At 34.5% G+C, this 23,446-nt stretch overlaps 1 protein-coding gene across 4 annotated transcripts in view; it reads right to left on the reverse strand.

Moving 5' to 3' along the window:
* The window catches only part of CPSF6 (cleavage and polyadenylation specific factor 6), a 34,512-nt gene that overhangs the window by 5,421 nt on the left and 5,645 nt on the right, over positions 1-23,446 (reverse strand). Inside the window, exons 2-10 of one of the 4 annotated variants that reach the window (XM_039245622.1) lie at positions 20,658-20,867; positions 18,202-18,305; positions 14,950-15,095; positions 13,869-14,042; positions 13,628-13,738; positions 12,680-13,184; positions 10,398-10,513; positions 8,998-9,151; positions 6,063-6,252 (exon numbers count right to left, since the gene is read on the reverse strand). In XM_039245622.1, the coding sequence (XP_039101553.1) occupies positions 6,066-6,252; positions 8,998-9,151; positions 10,398-10,513; positions 12,680-13,184; positions 13,628-13,738; positions 13,869-14,042; positions 14,950-15,095; positions 18,202-18,305; positions 20,658-20,867 (1,707 nt within the window). In that variant the 3' untranslated portion in view covers positions 6,063-6,065. Of the gene's footprint in view, positions 1-6,062; positions 6,256-8,997; positions 9,152-10,397; positions 10,514-12,679; positions 13,185-13,627; positions 13,739-13,868; positions 14,043-14,949; positions 15,096-18,201; positions 18,306-20,657; positions 20,868-23,446 lie in introns of all 4 variants that reach the window. The other 3 variants (XM_039245621.1, XM_039245624.1, XM_039245623.1) reach the window with 3 other exon arrangements.

Raw genomic sequence — 23,446 nt, forward strand, 5'->3', positions numbered from 1 at the left:
TGACATCCACGTACAAATCTTTAGACATGATACAAATTTAAAACATTAACTTTACTTTCACTCTATGCCACCTATATTGAAATACCTAATGTAATAGATAATCTAACCCAAAACAAACTAAATAAGAATCTACAATGATAAATTTCATAGGAAACTCACATAAAGAAAAAAAAAACAATAAATTTGATAAACTAAAATTTCAACAATACATAAATATGCAAACTTCAGGTAGAGGTTCACAAAAGAAGCATTCAATTAACTTGCATATAAGTGATCACTGAAATACTGGATATTTAAAATATAAATTCCAAGAGAGCATTTCAATAAGATGATGTAGTGAGAGGTAAAAGGGCATAATATTTAGTGATATTCTTGCCATAGAAGTATTGGAAAATACTTTCTGCTCTATAATTAAGAGTAATTAATATTGTCACAACTATAAATGTTATATTTTATGTCCTTTCCTCCCCAACTAGGCTATAAGCATCTTAAGAGCATCAACATACATATGCATTCACAGTGCCTAGCAGTGAAAACCTAAATTTTACAACTGTAAAAGAAAAAAACAACAACCAGATGTTACAATCCTGGACTTTTTCTTTAAAATAATTTCTTTTGCCCATATTTTTCAATGAGATACTAAAGCCATTGCTAATGTTACCTTTTATTGCACCTTTATGTTGATGAGGCTTTAAGTAGAATTATTTCATGAAAAAAAAATCTAGAAAGGGAGCTTTCATGTTTTATTTTTATTCCCTGCAATGCATAAAGATAAGAAATATGTTCTAACCTGAAAAAATGCACTACTGGGAAATTCATAAATCTTACTACAAAAGTATGTTATGTCCCTAATCTTTTTGTTGTGATGTGAGAGAGAAAGAGAGATCTGGTCATTAAGAGGGGAAAATTATTTAAAGTCACAGTGAGCAAAACAAAAATATCCAATCCTTCCAAAAAAAACATATGGCATACACTGCAACTTTATCTTATTCATCACTCCAAAGGAGAATTTTACTACATTTTATGTAAAGAATCCTGTTCGTGAAATCATAACCCACACCTTTATGCAGGACAAATGCACTCATCTTTTGCTTAATTATACTTCATAGGTAGACCTTTACTATTAATAAGTCTCTCATTTTCACCATATAGACATAAAATCTGGGGGGATAGTCTGACAGTTTTTATTTCTATTTCTAAACACTTTACATTTATCCATTTGGAAATACAAATTTTACAATCTCAAACGGAAGCAAATTTGAAGGCAATACAACCCATTTCCAATAATCCAATCCCATATTATACTCTCAAATTTCTAGGACACCTACATAAACAAAGATATCAAAAAAGAAGCTTAAAAGTGACAAATACATTCAATGCTCACGTTTTCAGAAAACCATTTAGTCAGATATGTTAATATCAAAGCCACACAATTACTAGTTTTAGCTATCAGTTATAAAAGGAAGATCTATGTTAAACAGTTGATAGGAAATTAAGAAGACAAATGGAATCTACAGCTCTTAAACGAAGTATTTAAAGTAACCGCTAAGTAAAATCTCAATTCAGAGAAGCACCTGTATTTTGAGAAAATGTAAGATCAAGCCAATACTAATAACTCAAATTATGAGCATTTGTTAGAAATTTGTCTAAGAAAATTTGTTAGCATCAGTGTTCCTAAATTCATGGCAAATTCACTTTTCTAGAAAGATTCAAATACATATTTAACATGGCTCTTTTATAGATTTTCACATTAATATTGAATTAAAAGAATTAACTGAAATAATACTGAATTAAAAAAATTCTACAATTTTAGAGATATGCTTCTATTAACTCAGTGAAATAAAATTCACTTTTCTCTTCTGAAAATGTCTCCCTAAGGCAACCAATAGGGAAGGAGTGGGCAAAAGAAACAGGAAGTATCTGAATATAAGTTAACTCTTATAAATCAAAATTCTTGTGCTGACTAAAACGTACTATATAAAATTCTGTTTATTGGAGATATTTACAGAAATTCCCTTACTATCACAACATTTGATATTTCCTTCTTTCTACCTGTGGACATAGTACTTACCTCATTTTAACTAAAGTTTTCATTACACTATAAAACATACACAGGATTGTTGCTCTAGGCAGTTCACTATAAAAATAAACTTCGTCATAGTCAAAGAAAACTCCTCTTTGCCCCCTAAATTTCACAAACATATTTTTTCAAAATAAGCTGTTTATATGATTTAGAATTTTCTCTGAGGATTAAAACATGCTATCACAGAAGGCAAATTAGTAAATTTGGATACCACATATGGCACACTTCCCCCTTTTTGGTTATTAGATTTTCTTTGAACAACGCTAACTAAATAAATATTCATTCAAAACATTACTTATTCAAAATGATCTGATTTACAAACTAAAACAATGGTAGTATATTTCACACTGAGATGAAGGTGAGAGCAAGGTGACCCACATTGGCACTGAATTTTCTTTTAACAGGGAACATTAATCATTTGTAAACAAAACATATTCTTAAACCACAATGAGCAAAAATCACACTACACATCCATTCAAGGGATTACTTCCTACCCTCTGTCACTTCAATTAAGACAGTCATATAGTCAGATACTGCAAATACTAAAAGCAAGGAAACTTTGAGCAAAAGAAGAGGAGAGAGCTAGCATATCCAGATGAGGCAGAGCAGTTAGGATATATGGGAAAACACAAACACAGGCTGGATAATATGAGGCAGATCTCAGATGACCTAAGAGTTGCAGAAATAATTTTTAAATATCATTAACACCAGTATAATTCATTAGATAATTAAAGAGAATTTAATTTTCACATAAGCCTCAAAGTAACACTACATCTTAAAGACCTAAAACACCTTAGCACCTAAGAAAAAACTTTTTATTCTTTGGCTTTTTATTCATTTTGGCTTTGTTTTTTTCCAAATTAATGAGCAACTATCAACTAAAGACTGCAAAGCACCTTAAATCTTGTGCAAGAACAACACAACCTAAAATCATAATGTCTATGGGAAAAGAAATCTTATAACAAATGTAGTTATTTAATCCAGATCTCACACAAAATGATTAAAATTTTATCAAAGAAATGGATATTGATTTGAAAATATATTTTAAAAAATAATCTGGATTCATCACTCTTTGTACACAAAGAAAAACTGAATCATTACCAAAAATTTGCTGTGTAGCATTTTTCCAAACAAGAGGAATGTAATCTAAAGTAACTCAACTGTGAAAGTAAAATTATGTTAATAAAAACTGTACAATCTTAAAACACTGAACTACTTTTGTTTTGCTCAGAGTGGTCTGAGAATAGAGGCAGAAATTACAGAATATGAAATACAATGTATTTACAGGCTGAAAATTTACAATACTGATATTCCCATTAAAATATCACCTACTTGAACTTACTGAAAGCTTTTAGAAAAATTAATACATATTTTAAATGAGAGAATGCAATTAACATTACCAACAATTCAAACACAAAAAAATTAAGATGGGACAGACAATAACAGCTTGCCAACATCATTAAGTTTCCAGTTAAATTAAGAACTTGCCCTTTTAGCCATTCATCACTTTAATAATAAATTACATTATTGCTTTATTTATAAACACGCTTACTGACATTCACGTTAGTTTCCAAGTTACTTGTATTTCATTTAGTCCATTTAAGATTTACATGAAAGCTCAAAAGGACTCATATTTTAAAACTTCTAAAAAGGTCAACAGACCCTATTATAATAATTAGATGTGCAGATAGGTTTTTTATTTGTTTAAAAGTTTTTCACTTGAATATATTTAATCCTGGCCCCCACCCCTGTGATTCACAACTGCATTGCAATAAATACTGTTTGGTATAGCAAAGTTACATTATTCCAGGATAACAGATTTTTTGTTCTAGAAATGCTTATGTAAAATTTTGCTTGGATGAAGGCACATAACAATATTACAACTCAATTCTGATTAATGTACAAACAAAACATGGGAATTCTGGTATGGTACACATCAGTGATTAAGAAAAAATGTCAACAATAGTTTGCAAGTTAGGAATTCATAGTTAATGTCTGAATGTAATGAAACTCAAGTCATGATATAGTTAGGTATGCCCATTACTAGAATGTATGTTAGTTAATTCAAGGTATTTAAAATTAACAATGGACTTTTCAAGGAGTTTGCTTGGCTGACTATGCTAGTTTAGCTAAAACCAGGAAGAAATCAATTAACTTTGAGTCTAATCTGGTTCAGAAGCCCCTTGATGGGCACATCCAGTCTCGGAGAGGACTAAAGATGTATGCAAGTTTTGCTTATCATGCCTTCAGGAATTAGAAGCTTGTTGATAACTGACAAAGTCTAATTAAAAACATAACTTGTTTGTAGAAACTATATCTTACTATATATAAATGAAATGGCTGATACAAGTAAGCATTTCAAGTAATAAATTGGCCATAATTCACCTTAAGCAACATATGGACTCTTAAGAATTTTTTCAGAAGATGGGATTAAGATCCACTCCAGACAAGGGGAAAAAAACTACATCTTTAAAATTTAGTGTTTAGCTTTACACGACACAACACTTAATCCTTACTCACATCCAAAAGCAGTATTAATTTCAATAAGCTCAGTTTTAAAAGTGAAAAATGCTTTGCCTCATATTAAAGAAATGTTTTGAGATTTTAGTAAGTTCCGTAATACAATACGTGGAAAACTATTTTAAAATTAAAGTTTTGATAAATATTCAAGATGTATATTCAAAATGCTAGAAAAGTATTTAAACTGGTCTTTTCACTTCAAAAAGCCCTTATTCTGTAAATAATATAATAGCTTACATACCATAAAAATAAGACTTACATGTTATTTTATAAATAGTATTATTTAAAAAGGATCTCGTTTGCTAAAATATATTATAATGAAAGAAAATGCTATTCTGTCACAGAATTACATACACTTTTAGTCTTTGATTCTGCTCATTACAATTTAAATACTAACAATAGCCATGACTAAATTTTCAGTGTTTCCCAGGATTATGGAAAATAATTGTGTCAAGTGTAGTTACCTATAAGGGGTTTGTTTTTGCCTAATTTAATTTGGATATGCCACCAACATATAAAGTAAAATTTTTTGTTTACAGAATAAACTCTGTGTCACATGCACAAACCTTATAGTGCCTTCCCCCTACTTTTCACATGAATAAATGCTGTTCACAAATATAAAAATAAAATTACACGTGAAAATGAAGTATAAACAGACAACTTCCCGCTTTATGAAAAATGTACACAAGAAATAGTTTTAAAATACAGAAAAAAAGACACAATGATTATGATTTATGAATGAAACATCAAAGAAAATTATTTCAAGGTTATTCTAACCTAGAATTCATGATTCGATACAACTTAAAATTCTTAGATATGAAATACCCTGAACCCATTTTAATTAAGTTTCATATCTTCTTTGCAAATTAAAGGATATGGTTTCTTTTATTTTGAAACAAAAACCATATGCCAGGAAAAATGTCTTTTCTAAAGAATACTTTTTAAAGTACAAAAGCTCTTTCAATACTAAGAAACCATCCTCCTGTATTATAAACTATTATAGTGTTAACTTTTCTTTAAAAGTTTTAGGAACAGAGTTAGTTCAAGGAGAGAAACTTTCAATCTAAAAGCCCAAGCACGATTACATATATATATATTTATGAATTAACTCCCTATATTTTGTATTTCAAACTACATGCAAACTACGTATGTAATTATAATTCCCATTTTTAGATTTTAGAAGTAGACATGAGTCCTCTTGATTATTTTCTTGCTTTCTTAAGACCATTAACAATCTAAAAGTTTTCACTCAGCAATATTTAAGGATAAAAGGTCAAATTTTTTTTAACTTGTCATTACTTACCTGTCATTTCTCTCAGATGTTTCCAGAAGATTAAATTCAGAACAAGTAGTTGGACCATTTAAAATGTAGGTATATACTGGATAAACAATAGCCTTGGAGTTATAATTACTGTTAATAACACATATGCTACATATAACAGGAACAAGGAATACCCACCTTCTAACGATGACGATACTCGCGCTCTCGGTCACGTTCTCGGTCCCGGTCCCGGTCCCGGTCCCGGTGTCTCTCTCGTTCTCTGCTTCTCTCTCTATAATAATCATCATGACGATCTCTACTACGGGATTTATGACGCCGACTCTTTTCTCGTGATCTACTATGGTCCCTCTCTCTTGATCGTTCACGTCTTCTAAAAGAAATTACTGGATTAATGCTCTCTGTAAGTGGATAGCAGTGTTTAGCACCTAAAGCAATAAAATTCCTTATAAATCCAGTTTAGACTTCGGATATCCTGAACATCCAATAATGACTTATTGACTCACCTATAAGCATGAATTAGAAATCCCATTTTTGGAGCACCTGGATGGCTCAGTTGGCTAAGCAACAGACTCTTGATTTTGGCTTAGGTCATGATCTCATGGTAGTGGGATCTAGCCCCATGTCAGCCTCTTTGCCAAGCATGAAGCCTACGTTAAGACTTTCTCTCCCTCTCCCAAAAACCAACACCCCCCTCCCCACAAAAACAGAAATTTCATTTGTAAAACTAATCACCCCCAAATTGGGATCCAGACACACCAGGACAATACATCTTACCATCTATTACATCTAATTGCCTGCACCAGACATGTATTTATTGAAGGAACAACAGAAAAGTAAAGGAGAAAAAAATTTCAAAGGACAACTTGTTTCAAACCAAAGACTGTATAGAAGAGTTTTTTAGGCATAAAATTCATGAAATTATTCAACACAGTGAGATTTAAATATATAAAATTACCACCCCACTAATAGGTTACCTAAACCTATTACGTAAGTATTGATTTTACATTTATAACTAACCCAAATCTGATTTGATTCACCATGAGAGCTACTCCACTAAGAAAATTTTTATTTAATGTTGTAAATTATTTATGTATTTTAAGAGAGACAGATAAAGTGCAAGTGAGGAGGGCCAGAGAGAGGGAAAGAGAATCCCAAGCAGGCACAACACTGTCAGCACAGAGCCCAATGTGGAGCCTGAACTCACAAACTGTGAGATCATGACCTGCGCCGAAATCAAGAGTCAAACACTTAACTGACTTAACCACTCAGGCACCCCAGAAACTTTCTAATAACATATATGCCTGCTTCAGGGGTGGAGGTGGCTGGGGGGGCACGGTGGGTAACAGAATTCAAAACTTAATATTTATGACCAGTAGAAAAGACTGGGATATAATTCACATTGTTATTCAATAAAAAGAAATGTTTTATAAGCTGCCTTCAAAAACAAAACAAGAAACAGGAAATTTAACCAAAAAGTTTTTTTTCAAAAAAGTTTTCTTTTTTCCTTTTTCATTTTTTTCAAAATGTTTCCTAAAATATTTCTAAAAATTCTGCTACATTCTGAAATTCCTAATAAGGAAATAATAACTGCCTGTAAGTTGAAAAATCTATTTTGTATTTTGTACCAGACAGCTAGACTTAGCTCTTTGATCAAGAAAGCAATTCTTACACTGGACTTAAAAAGTTAAAAAGAAGACTAGGTAAGGTATGGTCTTCAGCTATGACACATCTGTTCAGATACAAAGATCCTTAACTGGGTCCTGAAGGTAGTAATTAGGAGGCTGGGAACCATGACAAAGATAAGCTCCTTTCTGTTATCTTAATGAAGACTCTAATCAGAGTACACTAAAGACAGACCTATGAATATTACATAAAGATTAAAGATCTATCTTTCAAATATATGCAAAATTTCAAGGTTAGCTGTACTGCTAAAAAAAGGAATTACCTAATCAGAAAATAAGAACAGATAATTCATTCATTAACTTCTTTGTTCAAGAAATTCTTATTTAGCACCTATCCTGTACCAAACACTGTTTAGTCATTAGAAATCTCATAGTGAACAAGACAGGTATGGCCCTTTTCCCTTTTCTAGAGGAGAGAAATGTGCAATATAAAAAATAGATTATAGTAAGTACCATAAAAGAAACAAAAAGAACAACATGACAGAATGACTGGGAGACGACCTCTCCTGGAAGTAAGATGGACTTGAGACATGAAGGATAAGAAACCAGCTTTGCGAAGAGCCAGGAAAAAGGGCTCCCAGCGGAAGGAATATCAAGTATTAAAACAGTAAGTATGGGCTGCTTGGGTGGCTCAGTGGGTTAAGCGTCTGACTCTTGATTTTGGCTCAAGTCATTATCTCACCATTTGAGGGTTTGAACCCTAACCTGACTCTGCACTGGCAGTGCAGGGGCTGCTTGGGATTCTCTCTCCCTCTCTGGCCCTCCCCCACTCATGCACATTCTCTAAATAAATGAATAAATAAATAAATAAATTTGAAAAAAAGAAGGTATAAGTACAGTGAGGTGGTTAAGTGCTAATGTATCAAAGAAAAGAGAAGGGAGACCATTGTGACTAGAGAATGGTGAGCAAAGAGGAAGTACACAATGAAGCTAAAGAGAAGGCAGGTATCACACAGTTCCTGACTGTTCAGTCTTATTCTAAGAGTAACCAGAAACTCTTGAAGAGTTTGGGGGTTTTTTTGTTTGTTTTTTTAATGTTTATTTCTTTTTGAGAGAGAGACAGAACACAAGCTGGGGAGGGGCAGAGAAAGAGAGGGAGACACAGAATCTGAAACAGTCTCCAGGCTCCAAGCTGTCAGCACAGAACCCAAACTGGGGCTTGACCCATGAACCGTGAGATCATGACCTGAGGTGAAGTCAAGACACATAACTAATTGAGCCACCCAGGAGCCCCTTTTGAAGGGTTTTAAAAGCAACCAAATATCTGACATTTGATTCAATGTTAAAAACAAGAACAAAAATATCTAACTCTAGCTGCAGTATAAACAGCAGTAAGTAAAATCAAAGTCCTATTTTAAAGTTCCAAACACAACATTTTTTCTATTTGTAAAGTAATAGTTTTAAATAGACATGAGACAGGAAAGTTTTACCTTGATCCAGACCCATAAGACTTGGATTCAATTCCATGAAGGCAATCTTGCAAAGAGCTAATAAGAACTTTGCAACGATCATCAGCAGATACTTTGGATTGTTTAATTAAAGAAATTGCAGTTACCAATGTCTCAATAGCACTCCCATAATCACCTATCAGGGAAAGGAGAGGGGCTGAAATCAAATTTTGTTTACAAAATACCACCGAACCACTTGGGATAAGAGTGAGAAAGCATTTTACAAAAGAAGAACACTAACGTTAACTATAGAAGATGTCTTGTTTTTTTTTTTGGGCTTCAACCATTTGTAAAAAGCTTTTATGTACATGAAACTAATACAATTTATTATTATTATAGACATGCAAAGCACAGGTTATTAATCTGTGAATATGCGAATCAGTTGCCTTAAGGTCCCCAACCCATTACATGTTAAGACTAAAATTTAAATCTACACATAAGAATTTATTTTTTTTTTTTTACAAATAGTTTATTGTCAAATTAGTTTCTACATAACACCCAGTGCTCATCCCCAAAGTGCCCTCCTCCATGCCCATCCCCCCCTCCCCCCCACATCCATCAGTCCTCAGTTTTTGTCAGCATTCAAGAGTCTCTCATGGTTTGCCTCTCTCCCTTTCCCCCACCATTTCCGCCCTTCTTCTCCCCCTTGTTCCTCCGTCAAGTTCCTCCTAATCCTCCTATACGTGCAAACATATGATATTTGTCCTTCTCTGCCTGACTTATTTCGCTCAGCATAACACCCTCAAGGTCCATCCATGTTGCTACACATGGCCAGATTTCATTGTTTCTCATTGCCATGTAGTATTCCATGGTATAGATAAACCACATCTTCTTGATCCATTCATCTGTTGATGGACACTTAGGCTCTTTCCATGTTTTAGCTATTGTGGAGAGTGCTGCTATGAACATTGGGGTACATGTGCTCCTATGCCTCAGCATTTCTGTATCCCTTGGGTAAATTCCTAGCAGTGCTATTGCTGGGTCATAAGGGAGTTCTATTGTTAGTTTCCTGAGGAACCTCCACACTGTTTTCCAGAGGGGCTGTACCAGTTTACATTCCCACCAACAGTGTAGGAGGGTGCCCGTTTCTCCACATCCTCGCCAGCATCTAGAGTTCTCTGATTTGCTCATTTTAGCCACTCTGACTGGCGTGAGGTGGTATCTCAGTTACACATAAGAATTTAAAATCATTGGTCTCTTCACTGCACTGTGACATATTACTTCCCTCAGTGTCTTTTAAATAAACACAGGTAATAATTTGGAAATATGAACATAAGTACTAAATGTAAATGACCCATCTCCAAGGCTGCACATAGGTTTTTTTTTAGGTCATTCCTAGTAACATAAATAAGAAATATTTATATAGGAAGAAATATACAAACCAGCACTGGCATCAGACACAGCTCTTGAAATAGCACTGCTTGAGATTGCCCTGTTTCTATTCATGATTTCTTCAAACTCAGCTTCACTCAATGGCGTTCTCGCAGTATCCATTTCCCTTTAAAATAAAAACGAACCTTATATTGCACTCAACAAATTTTTAAGTTAGTCATAACAGTATAAAACAATTCATACTACTTGCTTGTGACAAGTGCCTTAGAGCTAGTAGTTACTTTGTCAGATGGAAGTATGCTATTTACCCTACAAAGAGAGCAAGTCTAAGCAATATTCTATTACAACACTATCTTTCAGCTGAAATAAAGTAGCAGCTTGGAAACCTTGTCTTTCTGGAGGTCAGAGATAACGTATTTGCCTATCTTCAATATTTTTCAGCCATACAAAAACATATAATAAACTGCCCTGAATATTATATAACAGAAAGTAGTTACATATTATTAGCTCTTTTATTTATTTATACATATATTAAAATGTTGGCAGCAAAAGCTACAGCCCTACACAATCAAGGAATTTGGTTACATTTATGTCTGGATCCTCTAGGCACAGGGTCCAACTCACAATAGAAGGATAACAAATGTCTGATTAATTAATAGAACTTCAGGGAGGGACAAGATCTTAGACCATCTTGTTTGCCACTGAATACCCAGAAGAGTATCTGGCAAATAAAAGATAGTAAGTGTAAACATTTGTTGGGAAAAAAATGAATTCAATGCCAAAAGTTTCTAAAGATGCTGGACTTTAAAAATTGTACATGTGCATTACATGTCAACTATACTTCAATAAAAAAAAAAAACCTGTACATGTACAATACAGGAAAAGGTAAGCATTTTTCCATCTTAGTTACTAGTGACAAGGTAGGACACTGAATTGAGGAAAGTAGTAGCAGTTCATTCCAATGAAATGATAAAATTGTTAATTAACTTTTTGCATGCTTTTAAGGTATTACTCTCATTCCCAAAACTTTATAGACATCCTGACCACATTACAAGTTGTTCAAAATCCATGTATAATTTCAACTAAATACTGTGACTTGTCCCCATTCTATCCCTCTTTAAAAAAATCCCATGAAAGAAGAGTTTTCTCTGATTTTCAATGAAAATTAGTCATATATAACCATTCCCAATTCTTGAAAATCTAATACTACAAAAATTCTATTATGTTAGGAAAAGTATTTGAAACTCAAATTTTAAACAGTAAAACCAAGTCACCTAACCCACTCCTACATTCTAAAGGTGAATACTTAATTCACTAGAATTAAAGTGAACAGAAGCAATTATACTGGCTCAGTAGATGTTTTCTTAAAAAAAACAGACTTTTTAATGATTTTTTGGCAGTCATAAAGATGCAACCTCTATGAACAGATAATGGTCAGTGTGCTTTGTTTACAACATCAAATTTATTGCCATGTGCCTGTATAACTGCAAGGAATTAGGCAGATTCTCAAATCCATTCCTTCAAGACATCATCAGAGAAAATAAAGCACAAAGTAGTTTAACAGTAATAGTTAAAAAATAAAAAATCAAATGACAAACTCAGAAATAATTAAAGAGGGCAAATTCAAAGGGTTCTTAAGAGATTATAAACATAGCTCTCCAAATTATATTTTTAAATTACCTTGGAAGTGGGCTAAGAGATCACTTACTTCAAATTTTTTTTTTTTTAATGTTTTATTTATTTCTAGGAGAGAGATAGAGACAGCATGAGCAGGGGAGGATCAGAGAGAGAGGGAGTCACAGACTGAAACAGGCTCCAGGCTCTGAGCTGGCAGTCAGCACAGAGCCCGACGCGGGGCTCAAACCCACGAACCGTGAGATCATGACCCAAGCGAAAGTCGGACGCTTAACCGACTAAGCCACCCAGGCGCCCCGATCACTTACTTCAATAATGGTTTCAAAAAAAAAAAAAAAAGAAAAAAAATAATGGTTTTCACCCAGCTCTTCTTCAAGGATCATCATTAATTATCTTAATTTCCACAACAACTATGTTTTATAAGTCTTTGTCTACCCAAATATACTTATAAATTGTTTAATGTTCCCATTTTAATTAGAAGTTAGTAATGTGATAGTCCACACTTCTGGTGAGCAACGAGATAATCAATAGTACCTATCTAACAAATTGATCAAATTCCTAAAACAAAGAAGAAACTTTAGTGCTCTGAGCTGTATCATTAATTAAAAACAAAAACAAACTCAGCAATGGAACGTAAATATCTTTTACCAATCAAATAATACACCAAATCTACTGTCATAGATACATACTAACTTACCTGCCAGGAGGCCCATAGTCACCCCTATCATACGGTGGAGGTCGGCCATATGGATCTGTCGGTGGTGGACCCCGGCTATCTGATGTAGGCATGCCGCTGTTAGTCGGTGGAGGAAAGAAAGCTGGGTTCACATGTGGAGCTGGTGGTGGGGCACCTGGAGGTGGTCCAGGAAGATGCGGAGGAGGAGCAAGTGTAAGGGGCGGCCCAAGAGGGCCAGGTGGGCGAGGTGGAAAAGGGCCTGGAGGTGGAGGTGGTCCCTGTTGTGGAGGTGGTGGACCAGGAGGGGGGCCGTAGCCTGGAACTGGAGGTGGAGGGCCAGGAGGAAGCGGACCCAGTGGAGGCTGCCCAAAAGGTTGTCCAGGAAAAAGAACTGGTGGTGGTGGGCGATCTCCTCGATTAGGAGGCCCAGCTAATGGAGGAGGCAGAACCTGACCAGGAGGTGGAGGACCTGGTGGACCAGGTGGGCCTGGAGGACCTAAGGGTGGACGTGGTGGAGTCTGTCCAGCTATAGAATAAAGGAGAGAGAAGGAGAGAGAAAAAAACCACTTCAATAAGGTATTTTTAACCTTAATGCCAAGATTATACTTTTAAAACACAACTCATAGACCAAGATTCTTTCTCTTTAAATGAAACCCATATGGTAAATGCTACACTAACAACTATGAAAGTGAAATACATCTTTACAAATTTAATTAGCTCAATTTATGCTTAAGAAAAATTAATTGAAACAAAAACATTAATAAACATTACAATGCTTAGAGTTTCCATCTTTCAGTGTACACACACTTCTTACAGTGAAATCACCCACCTTATATTCTACTCTGATGCCAAGCTAGAAAGTGAAACAAGGAAAAATGGTCTTGAAAGGATTTTTTAAGAGGTAAGAAAATTAAGACGGATGTAAATATTCTATATATAAGTCAAGCAAGTTTGGAGAAAAATAAAGACCTTTTAGGCCAAAAATGGGTATTTCCTCTATGCTGTGCCCCATATGCCATGGAATCCTAGTTTCCAGGAACAAAGGCCGAGTTCCTTTAACAAGATGCTTGATCAAATTTCCTGGATTCCAAAAATAGCATAACAAGGAGAGTAAGTCACATTAATAATGCATTACTTGAAAAAGAGAGAAAAGGAAAAGAGGTATTAAGGTAGACACATTTTATCCATGGTAATTTAAGAAAAATTTTACCTGGAAAAGGTGGGGGTGGCCCTCCTGGTCCTGCTGGTCCAGGAAATCTGTCCCCACCGGGAACAGCCCCTGGAAAACGGCCCCGTCCTCTACCACCTTGTGGAAATGCTGCACGTGAACTGCCTCCTGGAGGACCAGCTTTACCTTCCCCAGACATTTGTCCTGATTGTGTAGCTGCAAATATCCAAATACTCATAAATAGCATTTATTAAAATAATCCTCTGAAATGTAACCACTGTTATTAGAAATAACTCTATTTCAAAGTTCATGTATGCTATATACTAACTTGCAGAGGTCTTGGGCCTGTCCAAACTACATGAGAAGTACTGGATGGAAACAGTCAAATCTATTTAAGTTCTTTTGAAGTCTCAAAATATCCAGAGTTAAATGTATTTCCAGTGAATAAATATGGGTTACTTTCAAAATACCAATACTCAGCAGCAGCCAAGACTGAAATTCTCCAACAGAAATCTGAATTTCAGTAAGCACAGATTATTTAAATTTCATACCAAATTTCGTATCATATTCTTCAGTTAAGTCTTAGCTGCTAAAACATTAAAAGAAAAACAGCCACTTGAATTTGTTAATTACATGATTATCCACCTTATCTCTTTAAGTGAGAGCATTTATAAGTGTGTGATGGCCAATCTTTTCTACATTCACTTTACCAAGTGGTGAAAGGTCTTGGTGCCAAGCAGAAAATCAATGAGTATTTTCTGGTTATCAGTGGTTTCTCCCCCACTTATCCACATAACTTTCCTTCAATCTAAGGATTAGAATGTAGTTTCCTCCTTTCTCTAGGATGGGAATGACAGGACAGGAATGGCAGGGCTACAGAACTTGCACACTGTTGTATAATATTGGGTCTGTGACATCTAGAGAAAAATGGGAGTAAGTTTCCAGTACACAGGACCATAGCCATAAACCAGAATCAAGTCAAATTTAAGGGATGGACTTTCTAAAACAGATTCTCCAATGAACTAAATATTAAAATGACTTCTCTAATATAACATCGAACAAATGCTAGCAACAGTGGCTAAAACGCACATCTTTTAATAAAGGCCTCTGAGGGATTGCTTACTTTTCCTGGACTGCATTTCAAATTGACTCAGGAACTGTTTATTGCATGGAGTTACAACAGGATTCTGACCATGAAGTTCTCTTTTAGGCAACAGATCCATTAACTTTTTTGAGGATGCTTCGGATCCAACACCAACAAGGGCAAACCTAAAAGATGTTTAAAGGGGTGAGGACAGAAAGTGAGGAGGGGTTAACAAAGCTATTGTTATTAAAAAGGAAATGATGTGAATTCACCTTTAAGAAAAATGAAAATATTTTTTAAATTAATACTATACAAGTACAGACTTTCATCTTTAACTATTTCAAAATAACAACACACCATACACCTCACTCATTTAAAGTGCACAATCCAGTGGGTTTTATTATATTCAGAGGTTTACAACTATTACCACAATCAATTTTAGAGCGTTTTCATCATCTCAAAATGAAACCCCACCCTCATTAGCTGTTACTCCATTTTCTCTCATCCCTCAACCTTAGGAAAGCACTAATTCATTTTCGGTCTCTATAAATTTGTCAATTTTGAACACTTCATATACATGAAATTATACAATATGTGGCCCTTTATGAATAGCTTCTTTCACTTAACATAATGTTTTTTAGATTTATGCATGTTGTAGCATGTACCATTACTTAATGTCTTTTTTATGGCTGAATAATATTTCACAATATGGATACAGGACATTTTTTTAAAAAATCCATTCTTTAGCTGATGGACATTCAGATTGTTTCCATTTCTTGGTTATAATGAATAATGTCACTGTGTAAAGATGCTCAACATCACTAACCATCAGGGTTATTTATCAAAATCAATAAAAATCAATCAAAAACCACAATGAGATGCCATTTCATACCCACTAGAACAGCTATAATCAAAAAAGATAAAAAGTGTTGTTGAGGATGTAGAGAAATGGAAAATTTCATACACTACTGATGGGAATGTAAAATGGTATGGTCACTTTGACAAATAAGCTGACAATTCCTTCAAAGGTTAAATATAGAGTTAACATATAATCCAATAATTCCACTACTGGGTGTATATACACCTAACAGAATTGAATACGTGTATTTACAAAACTGGTATAAGAATATTCACAGGGGCATTATTCACAGAAGCAAATGTGGAAACAACCTCAATGTCCATCAGAGGGTGGACAGAATAAAAACGTGACGTATCCATATAATGGGACAGTATTTAGCCATAAAAAGAATTAGGTACCGATACATTCTACAACATGGCTGAATGCTGAAAACATGCTAGTGAAAGAAGTCAGTCACAAAGGACCAATATTATATAATTTATTATTATATAATTTATATGAAATATTCAGGATAAGCAAATTCAGAGGCAAATTGTTAATGGGTATGGGATTTCTTCGGTAGGTGATGAAATGTTCTGGAATGAGATAGTGATAACTGTACCAAAAATCAGAGTGAATATTTTTAAAAGGTAAATTTTATGTTATGTACATGAATTAGAGCTCAATTAAGAAAAATAAATTTAAAATAGAAAAAAAAATGACTACAATTTCACACAGTTCTAGGATATTCTAGGTTTTTCTCAGAAGTGTTTTTAGGATCTTAGGATCCTTCTGTCCCTAATATTCAAAATGGTCCTTTGACTAAACCCCTTACTCTAGGCAACTGACAAATTCTGCTGTGTAACTCAATTCTATCTTGGGTTACAATGCTTAATAAACAATTTAATGAATTCACTAATTTAACATGTATTTACTGAGCACCAACTCCTACATGCCAGGCACAATTCAGGGCTAGAGATACAAAACAAAATCCTTCCTCTTGTGGTGCTTACAATCTAACTGGAGAGAATACAAATAAGTAAAATACACTATAATAAACAAAAAATGAAGGAAATAAATTGGGGATAAAATTTTTATTTTATCTGCTCCTATCTTACAGTGATATGAGCAGAAGCTAATATTTTGAATATGGTGATGAGGGAAGAGAAAGAACTCTTTCAACAGAGTCCTTAATGAAATGAAAAGAGGGGCATCTGGGTGGCTCAGCTGGTTAAGCGTCTGACTCTGATTTCGGTTCAGGTCTCATGGTCTTGAGACTCAGTCCCGCATTGGCCTCTGCACTGAGTGTGCAGCCTGCTTTGTATTCTCTCTCCATCTCTCTCTGCCCATCTCCCCATTCTCTCGCTCTCTCTCTCAAAATAATTAAACATATTTAAAAAAAAAAAAGGGAGAGATCTATGTGGATATTTGGGGGATAAAACAAACCAAGAATAAAAAACAACTAGCGTAAAAATCCAAAGTAGGAATGTTTTTGAGGAACAGCAGAGATAAATATTACTAAAACAGCATAAGAAAGGTGAACAGTGGTTAAGAATAAGGTCAAACAGGTGGTGAGGAAACAGATCACATAGTACCTTATAGGGCCATAGTTAAGATTCTTAGGTAGCCATTAGAAGATCTGAACAGACAAATATTGATGGCACTTTTTTCCTAGGTTTACATTTTGTAATAGCATAAGCCACAGGGGATTTGAGGTGAAAGCAGTAACATCAGGTAGGAGGCTATTACAAAAGTTCAAGTAAGAAATAATAATGGGTTGGGCCAGGTAAAATAATTACTGTAACATACAAGATATGATGGAAAGAATTAAGACATTAGAGAGGAAGTGTATTTATGGATAAGTACATTTTACTCATTTTACCAAACATGTTCTAAAACATGTGAACTGTAATCCTGTTTGTTTTTTCATAAAAATATGATATAAGCACTAAGAAAAAACCTGAAAATATATTCACTAAAACGTTAAGAGTGATGATCTATGGATGGTGAGCTTGTGGCTTTTTATTTTCCTACTTCTGGGTATCTGTATAATATTCCTATAATGATCCTATCTCATTCATATAACTTAATAGTTAAAAAAAATTAAGCAAAACATTCATGTTACATTATTTTCTAGTTGCCCATCTCTCCCCATCCCTTAATCACAGGATAATAATGCTTCTTCAAACTGTCGTTTCAAAAATCATTTCAAACACACATAGAGAAAACTCTGGAAAATTAAATAGACCTAATGTGTTCACACTTCCAGATTCACTAGTTTTGGTGAGCTAGACCACAAGGTAAGTAAAATAAGTACATATCTCTGCCCAAGAACCTTCCACCAATGTGGATAATAAAGCAAGCATATGGTTAACATTAAGAATAGTTACTACCAAAATTACAATCTCTAGTTATGAACATATTAGGAAAAAAAATGAAAACAAAATTCTTACCCCTTTGATTGGCCATTTGCCCGATTTTCAAAAAATTTTATCTCCAAAATATCATTTACTCCCAAAGAATGAACTGCTTCAGTTAAGTCTTCATCTGTTGTCCACTGCAAGATATTTCCCCTTCATTAACCATCAAAATATATCCAAGATTTTTATTGTTTCTATTTAGTTTTTAAGGGTAAACTCAGAACAAACAAAAGATAATTAACAGTGCAAATCTAAGTGCAATTACTGCCAATTTTTAAGTGACACAAAAGCACTTGAGGACATAACCATCCCTTGAAAAGAGTTTCAGAAATCAGAAGGTATACATCCTTAGAGATGAGATGCAATTTTTTTTTACTCTTAAAGAGTTTCTGGTCTCTTCCAATTTTAAACTGCTATGACGTTAAATTTTTAATAAAACCAATCTTGCTCATCCCTTCTCTCCCTAAAGGAAAATTACTTTGGGAAATAAATTCCATCTTATGCTTAAGACTGGAAAGAAAAAAAAAAGCACTAACATGTATTGAGGACCTATCATGTACTTTATATCAAACTCTTAACTCTTAAAACAATCCTACATTAAGTCCTATTAGTATTTCCATTTCACACATGGTGCAATAGAGAAGTTAAAGAGCTTGCCCAAGATCACAAAAGTAATAAATAGTGGAGCTAAGATACAAAGTTTTATTTAACAATCGCACTCCTCACAACTACACTGCAATGGTCTCCAATATTACAAAACTGCTCAGACTGAGTGATTATGGAGAGGAGTTTGTTTTTTAAAAATGGGAACATTTGAAAATAAAATGCTACTAGTGGCACCTGGGTGGCTCAGTCGGTTAACCTTCCGACTTCAGCTCAAGTCATGATTTTGCGATTCTATGAGTTGAGTTTCAGCACTGTGTTAAGCTCTGTGCTGTGAGCTCAGAGCCTGGAGCCTGCTTTGGATTCTGTTTCCCTCTTTCTCTGCCCCTCCCCCGCTCATGTTCTGTCTCTTGCTCTCTCTCAAAAATAAAATAAAACATTTTAAAAAACGCTACTGAAGGGTGACAAATGTTAATTTATAGCAATCGGTTAAGCATTGGCTTAAGTCATGATCTTGCCATTCCCAAGTTCAATCCCTATATTGGGCTCTGTGCTGAGAGCTCAGAACTTGGAGCCTGTTTTCAGATTTCTGTCTCCTTCTTTCTCTGCCCCTCCCTTGCTCACCCGTGCATGCTCACACTCTCTCTCTCAAAAGTAAACATTAAAAGCAGAAATGAAACTCAGCAAGTCTATAATGTAAATTAAATAATGCAAACTTAAAATTTTTTTTTGTTTTATTTATTTTTGAGAGAGAGACAGAGCATAAGCAGAGGAGGGGGCAGAGAGAGTGGGAGACACAGAATTGAAAGTACACTAGAGGCTCTGAGCTGTCAGCAAAGAGCCCGACGTGGGGCTCAAACTCAAGAGCCTTCGAACAATGAGATCATATCTGACCTGAGCCAAAGTTTGCTGCTTAACCAACTGGGTCACCTAGGTACCCCATGAAAAAAAATTTTAAAGTAATCTCTACACTCAACATGGGGCTCAAATCCACAACCCTAAGATCAAGAGTCACTCGCTCTTCCAACTGAGTGAACCAGAAGCTTTTAATAATGAAAACTTTTAAAAACCAGAGTCGTACTGTGCTTTTCCTTGCAGTTCTGAATCCTGGTTTCAGATCTTACGTGAGTATTTTTCTTTGTAAAACAGGATACTATAAATGTAGAAGTAGTAAGGTAAAAAGAATATTGAATTTTAAACTCAAAAGAATTGAACTATATTTAACTGGAATCTCTACCAAAACAAGCTGAATGACTGCAAAAATTCAAAACTAGATCTAAAATTTATAATGTTCTAGGGGCCCCTGGATGGCTCAGTCAGTTAAGCATCACTTCGGTTCAGGTCATGATCTCGTGGTTTTTGAGTTTGAGCCCCACATCAGACTCACTGCTGTCAGACTGTAAATGCAGAGCCCACTCTGGATCCTCTGTCCCCCTCTATGTGCCCCACTCTGGCTTGCACTCTCCCAAAAATAAATACCTTAAAAAAAAGGGGGGGGGGGCACCTGGGTGGCTCAGGTGGTTAAGCTTCTGCCTTGGCTCAGGTCATGATCCCACAGTTTTAAGAGTTCAAGTCCCACATCAGGCTCTCTGCTGTCAGCACAGAGCCTGCTTCAGATCCTCTGTCCCCTTCTCTCTCCCCCTCCCCCGCTCCTGCTGTCTCTCTCAAAAAATAAACATTAAAATAACTTTTAATAAAAAAATACACACCAAAAAAATAAAATTTATAATGTTTTAAATGTATTTGTACTTCTCTCCTCATTGCATAAACAAGTATACAAAACAAATTCTTCAAATTTTTGTTTTATAAAAATGGAAGAAATTAACTACTTGAACAATTCAAAACAAACTACCAATGAATTTAATTCATATGTTAAGTTTACTTACCCATGTTAGATTTCCGATATACAATGCAATTCTCTTTCCAGTATACGTATAGACAACATTTGGTGCTGCTCCTTTACCCACATCATCACCAACAGTTGGTGGGAGAGTATCCATGTAATCACGGTCTTCTGGGGCATCTCCATTATTTGCAGATGGAGAGATGACATCATCATACAAATCTATCTGATCATGTCCACCATATTCAGCTTCCTGAGACACAGAAATAATGCTCTAGATTATATAGCAGTCAGACTACCACTAAATAGATTGGAATACAAATTCATTCAACTATTTTGTTTTAAAAATCCAGTGAAGATAAAGCCCCAAAGATCTCAGTACAAATCTTTATGCCATATATGTAATCTTGAATGGTGCCTATAAAGTGAATTTCTATACAATAAATCCTATTTTCCCCACTGATATATATTATAGTACAGGAAATAATGTTCCTCAGGGAAAAGAATATGTAGTCAAAATAAAGTAACAATATAAAACTTTTCTTGGAAGTACAATACTCTTGAAGTAGAAATAACAATACACGAATGCAAATAAGCTTTAAAAAATACAAAAATATCACAAACAAAACATAAAGCTATTAAAAAGCTTTAACTGAAGAAGAATACAACTATCATTTTCTATGGTACTCAGGATGTTGTTTCTCAACTCTGCAAGATAGTATTTTTAGAAAAAAGCACACTGAGCTAAGCCAAAGGGAAGGGATAAAGAAATGTAGGTACCTAAATTATTTCAAAATCCTAACAAATGAACAGGAAATGAGAAACAATAAATAAAATGAGTAAGACTATCCAAATTAGTATCTAGCAATAGTTCCATTATTCTCAGACAACAAGGAGTTAATGCTTACTTGACTTCTTAAATCTCCAGTCAATTTAGCAAGAGGTATCTAGACAATTAGCAAGAGAAAAGGATATGAACAAGGATCTAGTAAAGCTCTGCCACCAACAGAATTCAAACAATGCTAGTGGATGCCACTTACATGCCTAAATGGCAAGCAAGGAAAAAAGGAAAGCAAAAAAAGAAACACATGTAAATAGGAGAAAAAAAAGAAAAAGGAGGGTTCTACCATAGTAAGTATGAGAAAACCGAAATGCATACATTGGCATAACACTCAACCCCATTTAAATTGCTTTTAGTAAGGGCCACAGACTTGACTAGCCAGAATCAGAAGAAAAACTATCATCTTCCTTCTTTTCCATCACTAAGTATCTAAATCAATGTGAACTATTTTATTTTTCTTCTGAAAAATAAAGGTAAAATAAGGTAGACTATTTGAGACAGTAAGAACAGAAGCAATTACAACTGTAAAACAAACTTAAGAGTTCAGATATAAGCAATATAAGCTATAGCCTCTCATTAATATTACTTATTTAAGGATGAAATGTTATATAAATGGCACATAAGGAGAAGCTGACAGTTCTAACAGTTTTAAGGACTATTACAAGAATAGAGAATGATCCACAGAAAGCATTTGTAATATGACCAAACAGATCAACAAAATATTGTCATCATAGGCCCCATGGGAACAGAGCTCAATAGCTCTGTTTTGTTATTCAGAAGAGGGCCAGAGTTAAGATTTTTTTTTAAACAAAAAAGAAGAAAAAAACCTAAAAGGGGAAATACCAATTATACACACAGTCAAAGAGATCTGAAATTTACAAAGTCATCTTCAGGTAACCTTTTGCATAACCAAGTTAACCAATTTACTAATTATATAACAGCATCTTTACATAACATTTTGTTATGAGGCAGAATTTCTGTTAAGACTTTTTAAATAAGGAATCCAAGATCTCAAGGTAAGTTAAAGAACAAAGCCATCTTTAGTAATGGGCAGAAACTAAGACAAGTCACTAAATTATGCCATCATTTAATTTTGTTTGTTTGTACAAGCAGTATCAAAATAATCTTTTTGACCCGAGTTTTTCTTAAAGTAACATGTTCCAATTGCAGTCACAGTGAAAATAAGGAAAAAGGAGGATAAATTTTTGTTATGAAGTTCTCAGTGCAGGTGAAGCTTCAGGAAGCTTGGTGGCAGCAGTGGTTCCATATACGTAAGATACTAAAAAGATTCCCACAAGGGGCAGTGGGCATTTGAAACTCTTGCAATCTGGTTTTGTACTTTATCAAATGGAATTATTATTATCATCATCATCATTATTATTCAAAGGGAGTTGTGTTTCCATCCTCCTTAGCAGAGACTATAATCACAATACATGGTCTGAGGGAGAGTAAAAAAGAATGCAAGGGTTATTTAAAGGGTTATAAGATAGGTTAACACATTACTTGATTTTTCATTAGTTGTAAATCTAGGAAAATGTATACACAAGTAGACAATAATTTACAAGTATAATCGCAGCTACACTGACCTGGTGAATCACAATCACTTACTATTTTTGTCCATCCACGAATTGCTATGTTGACACCAACCAATTTTCCATATTGATATGATTCTATCAATATTTAGGATCAGCCATTTTGTCTGGTAGTTGGACTGCTTCCAATTGGTTGAAGTATGATGCTAATTGAGATCAGGGTCCTGGGGTTTGATATCCATGTGGACTAGTTAGCTTCACTCTGTTCCTTCTAGCCCCAACAGTATGCATTTGAATGTGGTGAAAAATTATTAATGAATCTAAATACATTTGCTACCATTACTAAAAATGCAACTCAAAGCACATATTCTTGTAATATCAGTAATCTTCCTTCAGCTTCAGCATATTACATCTATCCTCATTAAGAAAAAAAAAGATACAGAACACATCCACTTTCTG

This window comes from Hyaena hyaena, unplaced genomic scaffold, assembly GCF_003009895.1.
Source record: "Hyaena hyaena isolate Hyena2069 unplaced genomic scaffold, ASM300989v1 scaffold_262, whole genome shotgun sequence".
In the NCBI taxonomy this organism is placed as follows: Eukaryota; Metazoa; Chordata; class Mammalia; order Carnivora; family Hyaenidae; genus Hyaena; species Hyaena hyaena.